We start from the raw sequence: 20,046 nt of genomic DNA on the forward strand, positions 1-20,046 counted from the left end.
ATTGTAAAAGGTTTTGGATAATAATGTCATTACCATTGTCATCTATAAGAATACAATTTGGCTGAGGATAAAGCCAACCTGATTCGCTGAGCGGTTAGCATATCCGCTCTCCAGCCAAAAGGCTGTGGGTTCGAATCCTGCCATGGGCATAGTGTTTGGGATTGTTTGTGGAAATACCAGTGGCAGGCAGTAGATAGTGCTGGCGTAGTTGGTGGATTGAGTAATGGAGTTAGAGAGATATAGAGTAGGTGTCCTCCCTCGATGTGTCTTTGGACTCCCTGGAGATGTCACGTAATAATATCAATAAGATTTTTAAATGTGTTGTTTAGTTTATTTTGGAATATATCTTTTTTTATGTTGAGTTTGTGTACATCTGTGTTTTTCTTTGATCTTCGAAACACTTTCCTTCTTTCTTCTTGGAAGTTTATTTGAATCTTACTGTGTGCCATACAATGTCACTTCCAATGTTGAAGGTGTTTATAACAGAGCAGTCTTGAAAGATGTTTTTCTTATTGCTGAGGATAATGTCAATTTTACTAGTTTTGCCATTTGGAATTTTCCATGTCCACTTTCTATATATATATAAATATAGAGCTGCTTAAGGGTCGAAGCTATATAACTGAGTCGAGACCTCCACATAGCCTTTAAAGGAATGTGGAGAAAAAATCAGGGCTTCTGACCTAATGTCCAGTCGTCGCCTTCTCGTGGTGCACCCTGTTAGGTATCTAACTGGATACTGAAAGAACGAGGATGGGCTGGCAGTTTGGGATTTAGCCGACTAAATTGTATTCTTATTGGCTTAAACCAAAATATCAAATGATGGTACAACATGACTGAATTTCATGTTGGCTGAAGGCATCGCCTGGTTAAACAAGGCCCCCATTATTTTTGCCAGGGAACCAGGGTAAACAGTGAAAGTCAGCTACTGGAACAAATCCTAAAACCTACCTCAACTCAATATCACCAGAGTTCAAGATCAGTACTGTCAACATAAGAAGCATGAATGGAAAAGAAATGGAACTAGCAGAAAAATTGGATGTACCAGATCGACATAATGGGAGTGACCGAAACAAAAAAGGCAAAAACTGTGAGATCTTTCTCAGCAATAAATACAAAATGTTATATTCAGGCAATGACAATCAAGGAAAAGAAGGAGTAGCCATAGTATTTAATAGTAAACACAAGGCTAATCTTCTTGAATGACAGGCAATCTCAAATAGAGTGATGTGGGCAAATATGGGAAACTGGACAATGAGACTTATTTGTGCCTATGGTCCCGCAGAAGGTTTTCTACTAAGGTAGAAGTGGAGGAATTTTTTTGATGCTTTAGAGAAAGCAGCTGACACAATGAAAAAAGAAAAGTTGATCCTTGTTGGGGATCTAAATAGCAGAGTAGGAAATGATCGTCAGACACACAAAATTATTTTGGGAAAATTTGGATAAAAGGGCAGAGCTAATAATAATGTCTAATACCTGTTGGATTTCATGACTGGTTAGTACTAACACCATGTTCCAACATAAAAATATGCATAAATTCACATGGAGAGAAGAGGCAAGGAATAAGAAATGTCTCATTGATTATGTTATTGTTGATAATGATGTTTTCTCACTGGTGCAGGACAGTAGAGTGTACAGAGGATTTGAAAGTTTTAAAGAGAATAAAAGTGGAGCAGCTCTCAGTTGTGAACTGTAGACTAAAATACACAAATATTATTCAAGTAAAATGAAAGAGTTTCAGAGCAGGGACCAAACTGTGGAGATTCAGTGGCAAGCCCTGAAGAAAACACTGATTGATTCATCCAGAGAGGCATGTGGTGAGGTTGTGTGCAAGGATAGCAAAATCAGAACTCCATGGTGGACACAGGAAGTTAAAGAGGCAGTGAAGGAAAAGAAGAAAGCATATCAAAAGTTCCTGTTCAAATAAGTCAGCTTGTGCTCTCAGAGAATATAGAGACAAATGAAAGAAAGCTAAACACTGTGTAAAACTAGCTAAGCAAAAGTCATGAGAAGACTTTGGGAAGAACACAGAAAATAAATATCAAGAAGGTGGCAAGATATTCTTGAAGTTGTTGAAGAAGCTCAGAAATGATGGAAAGAGTGCTGTAAAAGGAATTAGAGATGATAAAAGGTGGCATGAAAATAAAAGAAAAAAATATCCTTGAAGTATGGGGTAATTATTTCGAAAATTTGCAAAATGAAACAAGCAGTGATGATAGCATAGTGATAAAATACGCTGACCTGGAATGTAGTCAGGAATACATATCCATACTTGAAGTAGAAAAAGCCATCAAAAGCCTGAAATGTGGAAAGGCAGCAGGAGTAGATGATAATTGACCAGAAATGCTCAAGTATAGAGGTATAAAAAGTCTTACAGGGGGCTGCACTGCATAGTTCAGAAGGCCTGGACAGACAGACGAATTCCAGATGATTGAAGTAGAGTGCTCGTAGTACCCATATATAAAATGGGAAATAAAACGGAATGTGAGAATTACAGAGATATTTCTCTACTGAGTGTTCCTGGTAAGATATATGCAAGTATACTCGAGAAACAGTTGAGAAGGATTGTGGAAGAGAAGCTTGGTGAGGAACAAGCTGGATTCAGGCCAAATAGAGGTTGTCAGGATCAGATTTTCACTTTATGACAGATAGTTGAGAATTCATGGGAATATAACAAAGATCTGTATTTAAGTTTTGTAGATCTGGAAAAGGCATATGACAAGATGCCAAGAGAGAAGCTATTCAAAATGCTACAGTTACATGGTGTTCAGTGGGACATTGTATCAAACAATATTTAGACTTTATTTGAGTTATTAGAATTGAAGGAAGTACAAGAAGGTGGTTTAATCTTAAATCTGGTGTCAGACAAGGATGTACGTTATCCCCTTTGTTATTCTTTATCTATATGGATCACATTACGAAAAAAAGTGGTATTAAACCTGATATCAAAATTGATGATGTTAATGTCAGCTCTTTTCTTTATGCGGACGATGTTATATTTCTAAATAAATACGCCACAAGTCTGCAAGATTCCCTGACTAAATTGAATAACTGTTGTAATAGATATGGTATGAAGCTCAGCAATAAAAAGACAAAGACAATGAAAATAGGTAGAATCATTGAAAATGTCAACTGTTTTGTGAACAGAGAACCTATGGAACAAATAAAACATTTCAGCTACTTAGGCACGATTTTTAGTGAAGGTGGTAAATTAAATATGGAAATAGACAACAGAATCAACAAAGCTGGTATGGTAGGAAGTCAGTTAAATAAATTCATATGGAATAAGAGAGAAATTAGTTGGAACACTAAATTAGCTGTATACAAGACGGTGTTCAATCCAGTTTTAATTTATGGATCTGAAAACTGGGTGAGAAGTAAAACACTTGACCAAAGACTAGAGACTGCAGATATGAGAGTCCTGATAAAGATTAGGGCATGAACAGATAGCATCAATGGCAATATCATATTAAAAATGAGGATATTAGGTTATTATATATTGATTATTATTTATTATTATAAGAATAATTATTATAAGAACTTGCCACTGTCAGCATCCATCTATGTGTTAGCAGAACTAATCTCAGGTTGTAGGGTCACATATATAGAATGGGAGAGGAAAGATTAGCAAAACAAGTGTTTTGAACACAAGATATAGGTTGATTGATACAGTAAAAAGTGCCTTAGAAGATAGAAATATATGATCTCATAATGTTGAAGTTTTGATAGGTAACAGACTGATTTGGAGGAAAATTGTAGATAGGAAGTTACTAATGATGTAAATTTTTGATCTAGTATTATCATATCCTGTACACCTCTTGAGGGTATATATCAGGAATTTGATGATGATTATATATAGAGTTTTGTGTTATTTCATACTCACCTGAAGAAGTCGGGACACCGATGAAACTAGTCATGATTCATTAAAGTTTTTTTGTGTTATACTTTCTCGGGTTCTAGTCAGTTAAATATTAATTTTCTAAATGTATACATCCTGAGTCAATTCTAATAACAATATATATATATATATATATATATATATATATGAAAGGGAAATATTAATGCATATGACTATCCTTCCATATCATTGAAGCAAATCAGACAAAAAAGAAAAAATCATTATAGCCTCACTCTGGTATGAGAGGTCATATTTGGAGTTGCTCCAAATATGACCCCAATACATGAGATCTTATAGTTAGGAAAATAATGGACCAAGCAGCTTGAAGAATCAATGATATGCCTCTGGGTCCATTAACCCCCCCAACCAGCCACAACGTCTATAGACGTTCAGCTAAATGTTTGGATACGAAGCTCTAACACCCATTGAATAACATGGATAAGAAGTGCATTTTCGTGTCACTATTTCATCCACATCGGCTGGTAGGGAGGTTAATAGATAAAAATGGATACTACTGTGCCCACAGAGGAATTCAAAAATATTAATATATCCTTAAATAATATATTAACTATTAATATAGCCATTATCTCATCATGACAAGAAGCATCTTTATATGGACTTTTTCAGTTGAAGGTGAGTTAGCCAATCTCATATGGAAGTAGCAGAATTTTTTCTTGGAAACTTGGGTTTGTCGTCTTGTTTACAGGCAAATTGATCATGAGAATACATGCAATTTAGAGAAAAGAAATACTATTTTTGGTCATGGTGGTGGGCAGTAGATGATGCAGATGGTAGTAGCATTGTTAGAAAATTAAGTAGTAAGGGAGATGCCGAGATGTGCATAGCGGAGTAGAGTAGAGCAGAGCGCCTTCCCACGTTGAGTCCTTGGAAGTGTCACATAATAATAATTATTATTATTTGCATAGTATCCTTGAATTTAACATCCTCAAATATCCAAGATCTCAATATCATCTTGGATATTTGAGGAGGAAGAGTACATCTCTTCCTCCTCAAATCCTGAGGAGGAAGAGATGTACATACACTAGCCATTCCAAATTTGCCAAATGGGGCAAATCCAAAACTGGTACAAAAAGAAGACCCCAGAATCAGACGTATTCCCATAATGGAAATGTCATGCCAAAACTTCAAGACATCCTAATGCAGAAGTATAAGCCCGTGTGCTTTTGCATGCAGAAGGCATATTAGCATGGAGAAGATGCTGCATTGTGGAACACTACCACCATCTGTAATGAGCAGTATGGAACTGACATGACCACAGAGAAGTTGCCATCCTTCGGCAATCGTATCTCATTCCAGCAAGTTCCCTTTAACATGAACATAAAGGCAGCCTCCACTTCTTATTAGTGTGTTCTACATCTACTTACCACCTGATGAAAATATTTATCTGGATACCTTAATGACCTCATACTGCAGTTGCCAACCCCTATACTTGTAACAGAAAATGGAGTGTGTTTGAGGACAGAGAGGAATTGTATGCAAGAGACCACTTACATTTGAATGAAGGAGGACTTAGGCATCTGGAGATATTGCTGTTCTGAAAAATCACTGTGTCCCAGGAAGGAGGTAGCAGGAGTGGCCTCTTGTGGGAATGGGTACTTGGGAGAAGGGGGACGACATCAGGTAACACTGAGCCCAGTGGAGTCTAAAGGGGATAATGCTAGGTATTGAAACAGCGGCATTTATATGCTATATACTAATGCCAGGCGTATCCGGAATATGGGAGAGGAATTGGTGGCGCAGATAGCATCAGCCTGGCCAAAAATTATTAGAATCACTGAGTCGTGGTTGACAGAAGAGGATATAATAACAGGAATAGAAGTTGCTGGGTACAGCATTTTTCGGCAGGATAGGAAGGGAAAGCGTGGTGGTGGAGTACTGTTTATGATAAGTGACAACCTATGTCCTCTAAGAGTGGAGACTTCGGAAGGCAGTGACACTAATGATTTTGAAAGCATATGGTGTGAGGTAGAGGTAGGCAGGACAGGATATTTAGTGGGGTGTTGCTACAGACCCAGAAGTAGAGAGGGTGGGGACCAGGAAATGTTTAGACAGTTGAGTTTGGCAGGTGCAAGAAGAATGATTGTTATGGGAGATTTTAAATACAGCAGTATAAATGGGGGAGAGGAAGATGCATGTAACAATTAGGGAATGGAATTTCTAGAATTCCTGAGGGACAAATGTCTTAGTCAACATGTAATAGAGGGAACAAGAGATTCAAGAGTTTTGGATTTGGTTATAGCATCAGAAGAGTTGATAATAACTGAGATGACATCTCTCCCACCAGTTGGAGAGCGGGACCGTGTGGTTTGGACTTGGAAAATGAATAGATATGCAGGAGTGTCAAAGAGACGCGAACGTATGTGGAATTATAAGGCAGGTGATTATAATAGTCTAAGACGTCAACTTAGGGAAGTTTCATGGAGGGAGGAATTGGAAGGACGGGATATCATTAGTGCATGGGAAATTATGAAAGAATATTTGTTAGCAGCAATGGTAAGTTGTATACCATGAGTGAACAAGAGGACACAATTTAGAGTAAAGTGGATGACAAACAATATTAAACAGGAATTGCATGCGAAAAAGAGGCTGTGGAAGAGATATAAGGAGACAGGTGAAGAGAAGATGCATGAAGAGTATAAGACACAGGCCAGAAGAGTGACTAGTATGGTAAGGAAGACGAAACTGAATATGAGAGGAGATTAGCCCTAAGATCCAAAGAAGATCCTAGGGAAATTTTTAGATATGTGGCCAGTAGGAGGAGAAATGACTCTGGAAGAATGATATTGTGGGATAAAAATGGGAATAGAGTGACTGATGCAGAGGACATAGTAGAATTGTTCAATGAACACTTTATTGGAGTATTTCATCTTGGAGGAGTCAGTTTTAATGCTAGAGGGGACAGGGCAGGCTCAAGGGTTAGAGGTACAGGAGGAGAGTGTGTTTCAAATACTGAGTACTCTGGATGTCAGTAAAGCTGTGGGACTGGATGGTATTTCACGACGAGTTTTGAGAGGATGTACTAGGGAACTGACAGTGCCTTTGACCTGGCCTTTCAATGAAAGTCTGGCTGTGGGAAAGGTGCCTATGGAATGGAAGTTGCATAAGGGCGGTAGCAGACTGGAAGTGTCTAATTATAGGCTAGTTTGTGTGTCATCAGTAGTTAGTAAGATCTTGGAGAAAGTAGTGAAGGACCGTATACAGCATGGGCAGATGAGGATGGTGTTATCTGTGAGAATCAACATGGATTTGTGAAGGGGCGCTCTTGTTTTAACAATATATGCTAGCCTTTTATGATAAAGTTACAAGAGCATTAGATGAGGGAAATGCATATACTGCCATTTTCTTAGACTTAGCGAAGGCATTTGACAGGTGCCACATGATAAGCTGATATTTAAGTTGCAGCGCATGGGTCTGGATGTCAGATTGGTCAATTGGATTCAGGATTGGCTGTTCGATGGGTATCAGAGAGTTGTGTGTGGTGGGACAATTTCATGGAAGTAGAGGGTTACAAGTGAGGTCCCACAGGGTTGATTACTGGGACCTATATTGTTTAACCTTTATATTAATGACATTGTCAGTGGATTGCAGGGGGATATTCGGTTGTTTGAGGGTGATGCGGGGCTGGGAAGTCTTATTGGTATAGTTCGCCCACCGATTAGAGGTCCCTCGACACTTCTGGGCACGTCAGAAAAAGGAGAATCCATTCCGATAATAGGGTAATCAGTCTGTCTCCTGGGATGTAATAACAAACAAACTCAGTTTGTTTATTATTACAGGTCGGAAAATTTAGCTTTTCTTTTACGAGCATTGCTGTTTTAAAAGTGTAACTATTTTGCTTGTATAACAGTTGGAAAAATGTACGTAGAGTGTTAATAAAATTAAAAAAGGTATAGCATAAAACAAAAATGTAACTAAGTTTATTTTTAAGAAAGTTTTCTATAAAATAAAAATAATTATACAGAAAAACAAAAATTATTTCAAATGAACTTAGATATTCGAAATTTACAGTTGAGAGAACTGAGACACTTTAATGTCCTAAACTGATTAATTATTTATGACTTATTGTGACTCATAATAGCATGCAAAAAAAATGTTGGAAAAAATACCATTGTCAAATTCTTTTAATCTTCAGAGTCATCTGAATCGGTGTCCGAATCGCCATCACTTTCACTTAAACTGATCACCAAAGGTTCGCAAAATTCTTCGATAATTCCGTCTCTATCCCGATATATATTTTCCAATGAGGTGACATGAGAGCAATATTTTCCCCACTTTTGACTGTAATACTTTCAATCGCCTGTTCTGAAAGCTTAAAAAGTTTCGACATGTCAATATCCCCAGTTACGTTGCGATGGCGAATGAAACTTTTCACTTCTGCCCAAACATACTCAATAGCATTAATATCGCAATGATATGGTGGTAGCCTCAAAGCTAGAAATCCATGCTCTTTGAGCATTGTGTCGAATTTAAATAGTTTAGTTGTGGGCGAGTTTCTTTTGACCAAATTAAGCAATTCAATTTTTCACATATCTGGGGAATGAGAAATGTTATTCATAAGAACTTGCTTCTTATTAGACCAATTTGGAACTTTGTTTAATCGAATAGAGTGATATGAAGCGTTATCAATTATAACAACACCATTTTTAGGAAGGTTTGGAATCAGTTTTTCTTCTGCCCACTTTTCGAAGATCGTAGAATTCATTTTCCCATGGTAATCTCCAATAGTTGAATTGGCTTTGTATAGTAAGTTTGAATTCACTAAAAAACCCATTTCTCCACCCGCACACAAAATTATTATGCGCCGCGAGGCATTTCCGGTTTGTAGCACTCCACATTCTTCTTTAGACTACCAACATTTTCCATAAGTTAAATTACTATCAATCCAAGTTTTATCTAGATACACAATCGGTCTTTTCTCCTCCCTGAAACGTCTTATTGCTCTCAAATACTGTTCTACATAAAACAATGTCACTTCGCTCCATGATAAGTTTCCTTTTATTCTGGGACTTTTTAAAACAAAATCCGATTTCATGAAGTATTTTCCTTAAAGTTTCTCTTTTCCAAAGAAAATTAATTTTTTCTTTAAGCGCAGGAATCAATTTCGGAACAGTTGGCACTCTTTTCTCGACCACGTAAAAATTGTGAATAGTTCTTCTTATAACGTCTACATCAAAATCATTCAAAGCTACGGTTTCTATGGTTTTCTTCCTCTGGCACTTTTTTTTAGGAGATTTAAATTTTGGCTTACCGTTACCTTTTGATTCTCTACGAATTCTTTTATCACTCGACCCAGATACACCCGCAATTGCACTTGCACGTTTTATGACTTGAGAAAGGGGAACAAGAAGACGACCTTCCAACGATTCTTTTTCGCAGAATGTCAGCACATTATTCAATATTCTTTTGCAAGAGCTACTGAAACGTGTAACAATATAACTTGTTGACTGTACTGGATCCATCATACAAATTAATAATAAAAAAATAATGCAAAAAAAGGAACAACAAAAATCAAGCTAGTACTAGTACAGCGACTGACAAGAAAGCACGTGATTTCTCATGTTGGCGACCAATTCGTACATCCTTCATTTGTTTCTCTCCTTCAGCATGAATCGACTATTCTTGGCACCAAGAAGGGATCTATAAATGGTGGGCGAACTATAGTGGTGCAGATGCGGCAGCCCTGCAGGAGGATTTGAATGGGCTATATAGATGGGCAAATCAGTGTGGTTTTCGGTTTGATGCAGCAAAGTGTAGGGTCTTGGTGTTTTGGAGACATCGATGGGACACTGCATACTCTATGGGAGGGGTTGTGCTGGAGGAGGTAGGGGAGACAGGAGATCTTGGGTTGATGATTGATGGAAATCTGAAATTTACGGGACATGTTGCAAAGGTGGTGAAGGTACACAGAGGATTATTGCAATGGTGAGAGGGACACTGACCTGCAGAGATGAAACAGTTATCATTCCATTGTATAAGACCGTGATCAGGCTACACTTGGACTGTTGTTCTCAGATTTGGTCCCCAGGATTTGAACCGGATAAATTGACTTTAGAAAGAGTACAAAGGCAGATAACAAAGATGGTTTCAGGACTGTGCAGTGATAGGTGTGAGGGTGGACTGCAGGGTTTGGTGGATAGAAGAGGGAGAGGTGATATGATTGAGACTTTTGGACTGTTCAGAGGTGGTTGCAGGGGGTTGACACTGAGGAGTTCATTCGCTTGGTTGAACGGTAGGAGGGAGTGACGATGGGGGGGGGGGCATCCCTGGAGGTTACAAGGGGAAGCTGTGGGCAGGAGGGTGAGGAGTGGTTTCTTTGCATGGAGGGTGGTTGAACCATGGAATGCATTGCCTGTTGGAGTGGTGAGAGCGAGAACGATCAATGAGTTCAAGGAGTGATATGGTACACTTTGTGTTTCTTAGGGGGGGGGGGCTCCCCTTGATGAGTCTTGATAGACTTTGCCTTTCTTAGGAAGGACCTCCCACGATGAGTCATTTTATTCCATGGAGGCCTGAATAATAATAATACAAAAATAATAATAAAATTTAACCCTCAGCTCATGTCACTGTTTTTGATCAACCATGTCGGTGTGACTTTTGTGTGCGGGGCTTATTAAATTATGTTTTTATTGAATAATTAAGCTGACGTTCACAGAGCACATTGTTAATACATTCCAAAACATGGTACAATCAATAACAAGCAAAAAAATTATTTAAATTGTTTAAACAAATAAGCGTTGGAAAAGCACGAAAAAGACCAAAAAATTTTAAAAATTCATATCTCTGCTTGTAATAGAACAAAACCTTGTTTTTTTTTAGTTTTGTAGGTAAATGTATGCACATTAATGCATAATTAATGACAAAATCATATCTTTAAATTACAATAATTATTTTTGTAATTGAAAGTTGCTAATTTTACAGCAATCGTAAAAAGGTAAAAAAATAGTATAAATGCCTGATTTTTTTTATTTACATGGTTTATTTAATAAAAATATTCATTTGAAATGTATCGTTTACATTACTCGCAACAGATCGAATGTTTTGATTAGTATGCAAAACAATAATTTTCAAAATATCGTCCATTATAAGCAAGCTCCATGCGTCTAATGGACGAATATTTAAAAAATTATAGCGAATATTTAAAAATTTTTTAAATTTTTAAATATTCACATCTCCTGATGGAGACGGAAAATGCATTCTAATATCCAATGATCAATGACCACGTGTTTCCGGAGCATTTGAAGACCACTTGTGACCATTTGTACCATGAATATAAGGTCTTTGTCCCACAGTTCGAGTAACTGGCTGCTTGAAGTTCTCTTTGTCGGTGGAAAAATTATCGTTGGCTTCTTCTGTTTCTAAGTGTTCATCTTCTTCTTCAGATGCCTCACTCTCAACATAATTAATGGGCTCATGCTCACGGAGAGAATAAACAATCTCATTTGAATTGTGAAGAGCCATTTTTGGAGCTAAAAATTTCGAAAAATTAGCATTTCTCAAAAACTATTTTTTTGGCTAAAATTGTAAAAAATTTTTTTAACACTTTCCTCACTCTTAGTAATTTTTGCACAAAAATATCATCAGACAGTAAAAAAAATGAAAAAGAGCACAAACTCAATATTTCATTTGACACCCGTTGCTCATGTCGGTGGGCCTTTTTTGTCCTTCAGAAACTTCGAGGCTTCTTTACACCTGAAAGAACAAACCAAAACTAAAGGACTACCAGCCTACATTGTAGTGCTCAGCCTGAAGTTTTTTTACCACTACCACAGATGGTGCTACCTGTCCCATCCTAAAATATATTACAGCCAATAGTTTTTGGCTGGACAAAAAAGTTCCACCGACATGGGATGAGGGTTAATTGACCTCAGCACTGTGGGATAGTGCACATGTTAACATATTTAAATATCTTAACATAATTTTGGTTACAGAATATATTGTTAGTTTAGGTAATTGAAAATGAAATGAAAGATGTATAAAAATATTGTCATGTTAATAAAATATTTGTTAAAATGATATTTTATTGTAAGAATATTGCAGCAATGCTTGTAAGTTCACTATTAGTGGTTGACTAGTGAGGCTGTTAACCCTAACCATGCCTCATTATCATCAGCAGCCATTTTCTGTCTGCTGCTGGATGATGGCCTCCCTCAAAGTCCTCTATTCAATTCTATCTTGAGTTTTTCTATCTACTGAATTCCAGCTATCTTTTTAATCTGTTTAAATTGTCACCGGTCAGATTGGTTTGAAAGAACCAGTTCTCATCTGATCACTGACGTTAAGCAAACCTGAGCCCAGTTAGTACTTGGGAGGGTGTCCACCTGGGAATCCTGGATGCTGCTGGCATTAATCATTGCCATCCTGGCTGGCCGAGTGGTTACCGTATCCGCTCTCCATCCAAAAGGCTGCGGGTTCGAATCCCGCCGTGGGCATGGATGTTTGTGAGTTTGTGGAAATACTGGTGGTGGTGGTGGTGGTCGGCGTTGGTGTAGTTGTGGTAGTTGGTGGAGACAGAGTTGTAGAGCAGGCGTCCTCCCTCGATGAGTCTTTGGACTCCTTGGAGGTGTCAAATAATAATAATAATTCATCTCATCCTCACACTGTCTCTTTGGGCTTCCTGCACTATGAACTGCCTATTGCCATTTGTATCTTTTAATGGCTGTTGTAATGTCTCTCACCCTAGTCTGAGCTCTGATCCAAGTATTGCATTTTCTATTCAGAATAGTAATACTGAGTAATGATCTTTCCATTTTCCTCTGGGAAATTCTCAGTTTATGTGTCAATTTTTTAGTTCGAGTCCATGTTTCACTTCCATATGTTTTGACCAGAAGTATACAACTGCTGAATATTTTTCTTTTATGGCAGATCAGATTGTTTCCTTTGAGTTCTTCATGCTGTTTTCCAAAAACTATCCAACCAAGTTGAATTCTAAGTTAAAGATGCCAATAAATTAGATTCTTGGTGTAATCCTTCATCCAAATGTAAACAAACAAAGTTTGCACATGCATGAAGTTTCTTATGGCTACTTGTATATAGAAGCTAATGACTTCACATCACTTGCCTTAATATCCTGTAATGCAATACACACATCCTTTTGGGTGTGTATAATGCTAAGCATTATGGGGAGGGTGACTTCCCAGACTGGTTTCGAGTTTAACTGTAGCCGTCCTGAAGAAACTTCATCGTCATACTTTGTTTGCATATACTTGGATAAAGGATTAAACCAAGATATATAATTTCTTGGTATCCTTAACTTACAGTTTAAACAATTGAAAAAAACTTTCAACATCTATCTCTAATTAGTATTTTGATAATATGGTGTGATACCTTTTCACTACTTGCATCAGAGTTCAAACTTAAGTTAAATAACCAAGTAAGAGGCATTGACAATTCATTTGCACATTCACGCAACATCTGAGCTGATATTCCATCTAAACCTACAGTAGTGTTTGCCTTTAAATTCTGCAATATACTAAGTACCTCTGATTTATTAACTTCAATTCTCACTTGGGTGATAGACTTTCGAAAAGTGATCACTCAGTAACTCTACTATTACATCGGAATTGGCCACCTCAATATCATCAGCACCTACTAAGGTTATCCTTCCAAAGTCATTCTTTCTTTTACTTGCCACATAGTGGAAGAACTCTTTTGGGATTACCCTTGATCTCCTTGGCTAAGGTCTTCTCATAATCTGATTTAGCTTTTCTTACTAATAATTTTGATAACCTTCCTAGCTTGAGCCTTGTACTACTCATGGGTGTACTGATCACCTTTCTCCTTGTAAATTCTCCATAACATTTTCTTTTTATATCGATCAAGCCTGATACTACTACTCATCCATCCAACGCAGTGAGGAACAGATTTAAAGAAATGGTTGGGAATACATTCTGATATTGCCTTCCTCGGATACCCGCTGATTATATCCCATGCACTGCTAACATCTTTCCCCTGCAATATGTTCTGCCATGGGACAGCTGTAAGCTTGTTATAATTACCTTACCTATAGTTCTATATATACCCCTTCTTAAGAGAGAAATCCACAAATATTGCAACCTCCCAAGTCAATACCACATGATCGCTTTCACCAATTGGAAGTAACGAGGACACCTTACTTATGCATATATCCTCTGAACCAATAACCAGGTCCAACACTCTCGTACCACATGTCCCTTCAGTTATGTGCTGTTTCAAGTAATTATCTTGTAGAAGATGTATGAACTCCATTTCCTTTTTGCCACGTGATATTTCCTCCTTCCAATTGATATCGCCTTAATTAAAATCCCCCATAATAATCACTAACCCTGAACTCATTGCACTAATTTGCTGATGCACAAATTCAATTTCACCCCTGTACTCCCTGGCCTATAGCAGCAACCAACTGTATATTTGGTTACGTTGGTCACTATTTCACACCACTGCCTCAAATGAACTATCATTCACAATTCTATCCTCTTGATATACTACTTTCTTTGGCTGCAATTCATCAGCTGTCATCAACAGTACTTCTCCCCTGTTCTATCTTCTCTATCCTCCCTGAAAATACTGTACCCATCACATTCAATTCCAGTAAGCACATCTTCTGCTGACAGCCAAGTTCCTAATGCCAAAAATTCTTTCCTCTTATTTCGAATGCTTCTTGCATTAGTATACAAAAATTGCAGATTCCCTTTAGTTCTTGTACCAGCTTTAGAACTGATATACATTCTACTAATTTCAGTAATCCCCTGCCAATTTTTATCCACTCTATTCTTCAAATTATTCCACAAAAAAGATCAACAAATATACATTCACTGCATAAGTTTCTCCCTCTTACACTCAACCTTTTCAATTTTAGTTTTCCTACCCAATTACTCCAACTTGTTCAGAAAACAGTAACTTAATCAGCTAACTACACTACCATTGTCTATGCACAGTGCCACCTACTGCCCACCACAAATAGTATTTTTTGTCTGTAAATTGGATGTGCCCTCCTCTTGGCAGTTTACCTGTCAAGTTTCTGAGAGAAAAACCCTGCTACCTTCATGTGAGATCGGTAACTCACCTTCAGTTGAAAAGGCATAGGTATTTAGAAAATCATACTTGGCTAGTCACTTACTCACTGATTTGGAAATTGAAGTACTGGTTCATGCCTTGTAAACATTTTAAATTATGATTAATTAATTTGTTTATTTTTGCCATCTAGTTTCCATGGATCTTAGCAGATTATGTATCTGAGGAATTAGATCTAGAGAACCCTCTCATATATAGAGATCTGTCTAAACCAATTGGAGTAGTGAATCCTAAAAACATCACTGAAGTAAAAGCCAAGTGAGTGTAGTTTATAGTTAAATATCAGTAATACATATGTTCATAGTTGTTGCTTCCTGTATAAAAATATAAATATTTATTCATTTATTTAGTGATACTTCCTTAAATTAACATTTTCTTAAACTGATTAAGAAATACACACACAGATGTTGGCAGTAATTGAAGATGGATATCTGAAGATTATTGAGAAGTGTGAATGATGGCAGTTTAGAGGGAAGGTTAGTTGGTGTGTTGCCCAGGTATGACAATTATTATTATCATCATCATCATCCCAAGACCCCCATGGAGTGAAAGACCCATCTAGGAGGTCCTTTTGTCATACACACATCTCATCATACCGCACCTTAAACACAGTCAAATTCTCTGCAGACACCACACTCTCAGGCATGGCATTCACGACTCTGCATGCAAAAAAACCTGTATTCTGTCAAAAGCTTTAGCAGAATCCAAAAGTATCGTGGTATATCCATTTCCCTTGTCTAGTTCAATGGTAACATTATTATAGAATGTGAACAAGTTGCTAAAAACATGACCTTAAATTAGTAAACCCATGCTGTTCATTGCTAAATAGAGATTCACTGTCAACCCATTTCTGAATTCAGACCCTAACCAATTTTTCCCAAATCTTCACTACCACTCCTGAGATACTTGGTTGGTCAGTAGTTGGATACATCGTCTTTGTACCACTCTTGTGTAATGAGATTACCATACATTCTTTGCATTCTTGCTCAATCTTCCCTGTTCTGAGACTCAAATTATATAGCCTGGTCAAAGGAATAGCCAGTTCAGCTGAACACTCTTTTAACACCCTTGCTGATATTCCATCAGTTCCTATTGCTGAATTCTTATTCAGTTTGTGCAACAGCTCTAATACCTCCTCTTCATACACCTGAGTTTCTTCCTTCAATGAAGAGGTAGCAGTGAACTCAATGTTGCATACACCAGGTTGACAGCTTTTAGTGAAATGGGCTCTCATTAGTTGAACAACCTCTTCTGCATCTGTCACCCTCACATCATCTGCATTCATAATATTCATTTTTCCTTTAATTGCAGCATATCGATAGTATGTCGATAGAAAAAAATTGGCTCTGCTAGCAGAGCCAATTTTTTTTTCATACTCAGACTTAGCTTTCTATACAACAGTTGACTATTCTAGCATGCGGCTTATGATTTTCATAATGGACATCATCCTTATGCAATGGTATAATTACATTAGGATGATATTCTAAATCATCTGTTTCTTACAAATCTCTTGCTTAATAAGATTACACATCCATTTTACTCCATTTTAATCCATTTGACCCTATTTATTCTTCGAACTCTTCGGAAACATTCTGATACCTCTTAATTTCTGACTTACTTCTTAATTTAAGAAATTTTTAAATCCTTCATATGCATTGTCAGTATTCTTTCCATTCAGCCACTGATACCATTCCACTGAACTCAGTATACTCCTCAGTTGGTCATAATTTCCTGCTTGGTAGTTTCAGCATGTAACTTTTCTGAATGGAAAATTCGTAATTTTAAGTATTAGTAATTGTTAAATTATTTTGAATGACCAAAAATCAATAAGTTTGTATTTTCTGTCATTCGTTTCACCAATACCAAATATACCACAATGGAGAAGAAAATTCCTTCCAGTATCTATGCCAATTTTTGCATTCCAGTCTCCTTGGACTAGTGAGATAGTCATTATTTGGAATGTGTTTTTATCACTGAGTTAATTTGAAGTCATTAATACACTCTTCATCATATAACATAGAAGTCATTAATACACTCTTCATCATATAACATAGAAGTCATTAATACACTCTTCATCATATAACATAGAAGTCATTAATACACTCTTCATCATATAACAATGTAGGTGCATAGATCTGTATTATTGATACATTTATCGGTTTTCCATTAAGTCTTACAAGAGAGCTTTTCTGCTATTTGTAGGTTTTAAATCCATCACATATCTTTTGACAGTTTTATGAATCAAAAAACCAACTCCTTGTATGATAATTATATTGGAATAGATTTACATGGAGATATGCAGCTCTGTATCTCCAGAGCTTCAAAGTTTAGAAGAACTATGAGGAATAGATCAGATGTTGTGGTTTCATAGGAGAATTTCAATAGACTATGTTTCTCCAGTGAGTGGAGCTATTGGTAGGCAAGTAGGTTTGGATGTGGAGTATATGTTTAATAGGAAAATTTTAAAGAAGGTGAAAGAGACGATTCAGAAATGATGGTGGACAGAGACTTGAAGTTTAAGGATCACATTGCTAAAATTGTTAGAACATCACAGTGGATTATGGCAATGATGAGGAGGATCTTGACATGCAGAAACAAAAAAAGTTATGGTTCCTTTAAGGCCTCTATCAGGCTGCATATTGACTATTGTATTGTAGATTTTTTTGCCTAGTTTTCAAAGGGATATGGATATCTTAGAAAGATAGAGTCCAGATGAAGTTCGCTAAGTCGGTGTCGGTTCTGTCATGATTGCAGAGCCTAGTGAATTAAAAAAGGTGAGTGAATATGATTAAAGACATACGTTTGGGAGGGATTGTTGCCAGATTAATGTGATTATAGTGTTCAGAAGAGGGGGGGGTCTCAATTAAGAATATGACTACCTTACTACCAGGTGGTGATAGTGATCATGCCCCACTTTCCTGGAAAATAGCTAATTATATAGATGTTCCAATTAGGATAGATTACATGCTGAACTACAGAGCTGGAAATTATGACCAATTCAGAAGAATGCTGTCTTTGGTCCCATGGTGTCAGTTACTAAATGGAAAAATTATCAGCAAAGTATGGGAATCTTATCTTTGAAAAGGTGCTTAAATGAAGCATTATATGGATGTATTCCAAGAGTTCAAAGAACAAATAGGATGGGAATGAAATGGATATGCAGCCTTATTAAGCAAGAGATCCATAAGAAGAAGATTATGTGAACGGAATATTATGGCAATAAGTGTGTGAGGAGTTATGAAATATATAAAATGCAGACCAAAAAATTGAGTATTGTGCTGAAAGCTAAATTAGAGTAGGAAGAGAAATTAGTTATGCAGGCTAACCAAAAGCATTTTATCATTATGCCACAAGTAAAAGAAAGAATGAATGTGGAAGAATAACTTTACTGAATGCAAATGGCATTCTAGTGTAAGAAGCTGATGAGGTTGTTCAATTAATGAGTGCTTACTTTGCTAAGATATATCAACCAGGTGTATGTAACATGGTGCACAATGCTACTACTACTGCATTTGATAAAAGTTAGAGGTGCATGAGAATGAGGTTGAAGAGCTGTTACATAACCTGGATAAGAATTTGGCAATAGGGACAGATAGTAGATCAACACTTATACTGAAAGAATGTTTAGCTGAATTGGCTAAGCCTTTAACTTGTTTCTATAACGAGTTTCAGCTTAGGAAAGATACCACAGGAATGGAAAGAATATAATATTTCTGCTATACAAATAGTGTTGCAAAAAATCATCATATCTAACTACTTACATATCAGTTTTTCTGGTGTGGTGGAGAAGATTTTAGAGAAGTTGGTAAGAACTCACATACAGAAAAGAGTTGACAGACAAGCTATATACTCTACTAGGAAAAGCATGAGTTTACTAAAGGGAGGTCATGTTTTAGCAATTTACTCATTTTTTTTAACAATATTGTAGCTGAGCTAGATAAAGGAAACGGATGCAGTCTGATGCTGTAGGATTTTGCTAAAGCATTTGATAAAATATGACATGAAAGGCCGTTGAATAAACTGGAGACCGTGGGTTTGGAATTTAAATTCTTGACTTGAATAAGTGGATGGTTGACATACAGGTATCAAAGTGGTATATGGTGGGTGTGAATCTTCTGGATTTAAGGTGATCTATGGTGTAGCTCAGGGATCAGTCTTTGGATAAAACAGCTGATCACCAGCACTTATAGAATAATTTGAATATAATAAATTTAGTTTAATCCTTTACCCAAGTGTAGGCAAACCAAGTTTGTGCCTGAAGTAGACCAAGTAGACCTGAGGTGGACCAAGCTCGCATCACTCCTTGTCTCAGTATCTCCCATAATGCAAAGCACATCTCCTTGAGGACATGTATAAAGCTATGCATTAAGGGAAGGACCACTACCCAGACTGGTTTCGACCTTTATTGAGGTCTCATCAGTGGGAGGCAGACCCAGAAGAGGTGATAACCACTCGTATAAGTAAATATGACCTCTTCATTGCTTCTGCCTTAGTATCGCCACTTTTGGGTCTGCCTCCCACTGACGAGACCTCAATAAAGGTCGAAACCGGTCTGGGTAGTGGCCCTTCCCTTAATGCATAGCTTTATATATGTCCACAAGGAGATGTGCTTTGCATTATGAGAGATACTGAGACAAGGAATGATGAGAGCTTGGTCCTCCTTTACTACGAGTTGCCTGAGTCCTGAACTACTTCAGGTGCAAACTTTGTTTGCCTACACTTGGGTAAAGGATGAAACTAAATTTATTATAGTCTAACCAAGTGGAAAATAAACTTCCAAGAATAATTTGAATTGGCTGGAAATTTGGGCAAATGATAATGTCTATCAATTTAATGTTAGTGAGTGTTATGCACTTTGGCACAATGAGATTTCCAATGTCATATATTAGCATTATGCTACAAGAAACTGATGACACCAGGAATTTTAGCATTATAAGGAATAGGAATTTGAAGTTCAGACTCATATAGCAAAAATTGCAAATACAACTCAAGATAAGACCACACCTGGACTATTGTGTACAGATTTGGTCTCCTGGGTTCCAAGGGCATAAAGAAGTTGCTAAAAGGACAAAAAGAAGAAT

The 20,046-nt window shown here is 37.1% G+C and overlaps 1 protein-coding gene and 1 pseudogene across 1 annotated transcript in view; both read left to right on the forward strand.

The window, feature by feature from the left end:
- LOC150109672 (neurobeachin-like protein 1) overlaps positions 1-20,046 on the forward strand; it is a 1,254,229-nt gene that overhangs the window by 996,856 nt on the left and 237,327 nt on the right. The window contains exon 45 of the mRNA XM_090413954.1: positions 15,099-15,223. Coding sequence (XP_090270080.1) covers positions 15,099-15,223 — 125 coding nt within the window. The remainder of the gene's footprint in view (positions 1-15,098; positions 15,224-20,046) is intronic.
- LOC150109673 (5S ribosomal RNA) lies at positions 12,141-12,259 on the forward strand (annotated as a pseudogene).

The sequence above is a fragment of the Typopeltis vanoorti genome, chromosome 2 (assembly GCF_054136105.1).
Source record: "Typopeltis vanoorti isolate ZY-2024b chromosome 2, IOZ_Tvanoo_1.0, whole genome shotgun sequence".
In the NCBI taxonomy this organism is placed as follows: Eukaryota; Metazoa; Arthropoda; class Arachnida; order Uropygi; family Thelyphonidae; genus Typopeltis; species Typopeltis vanoorti.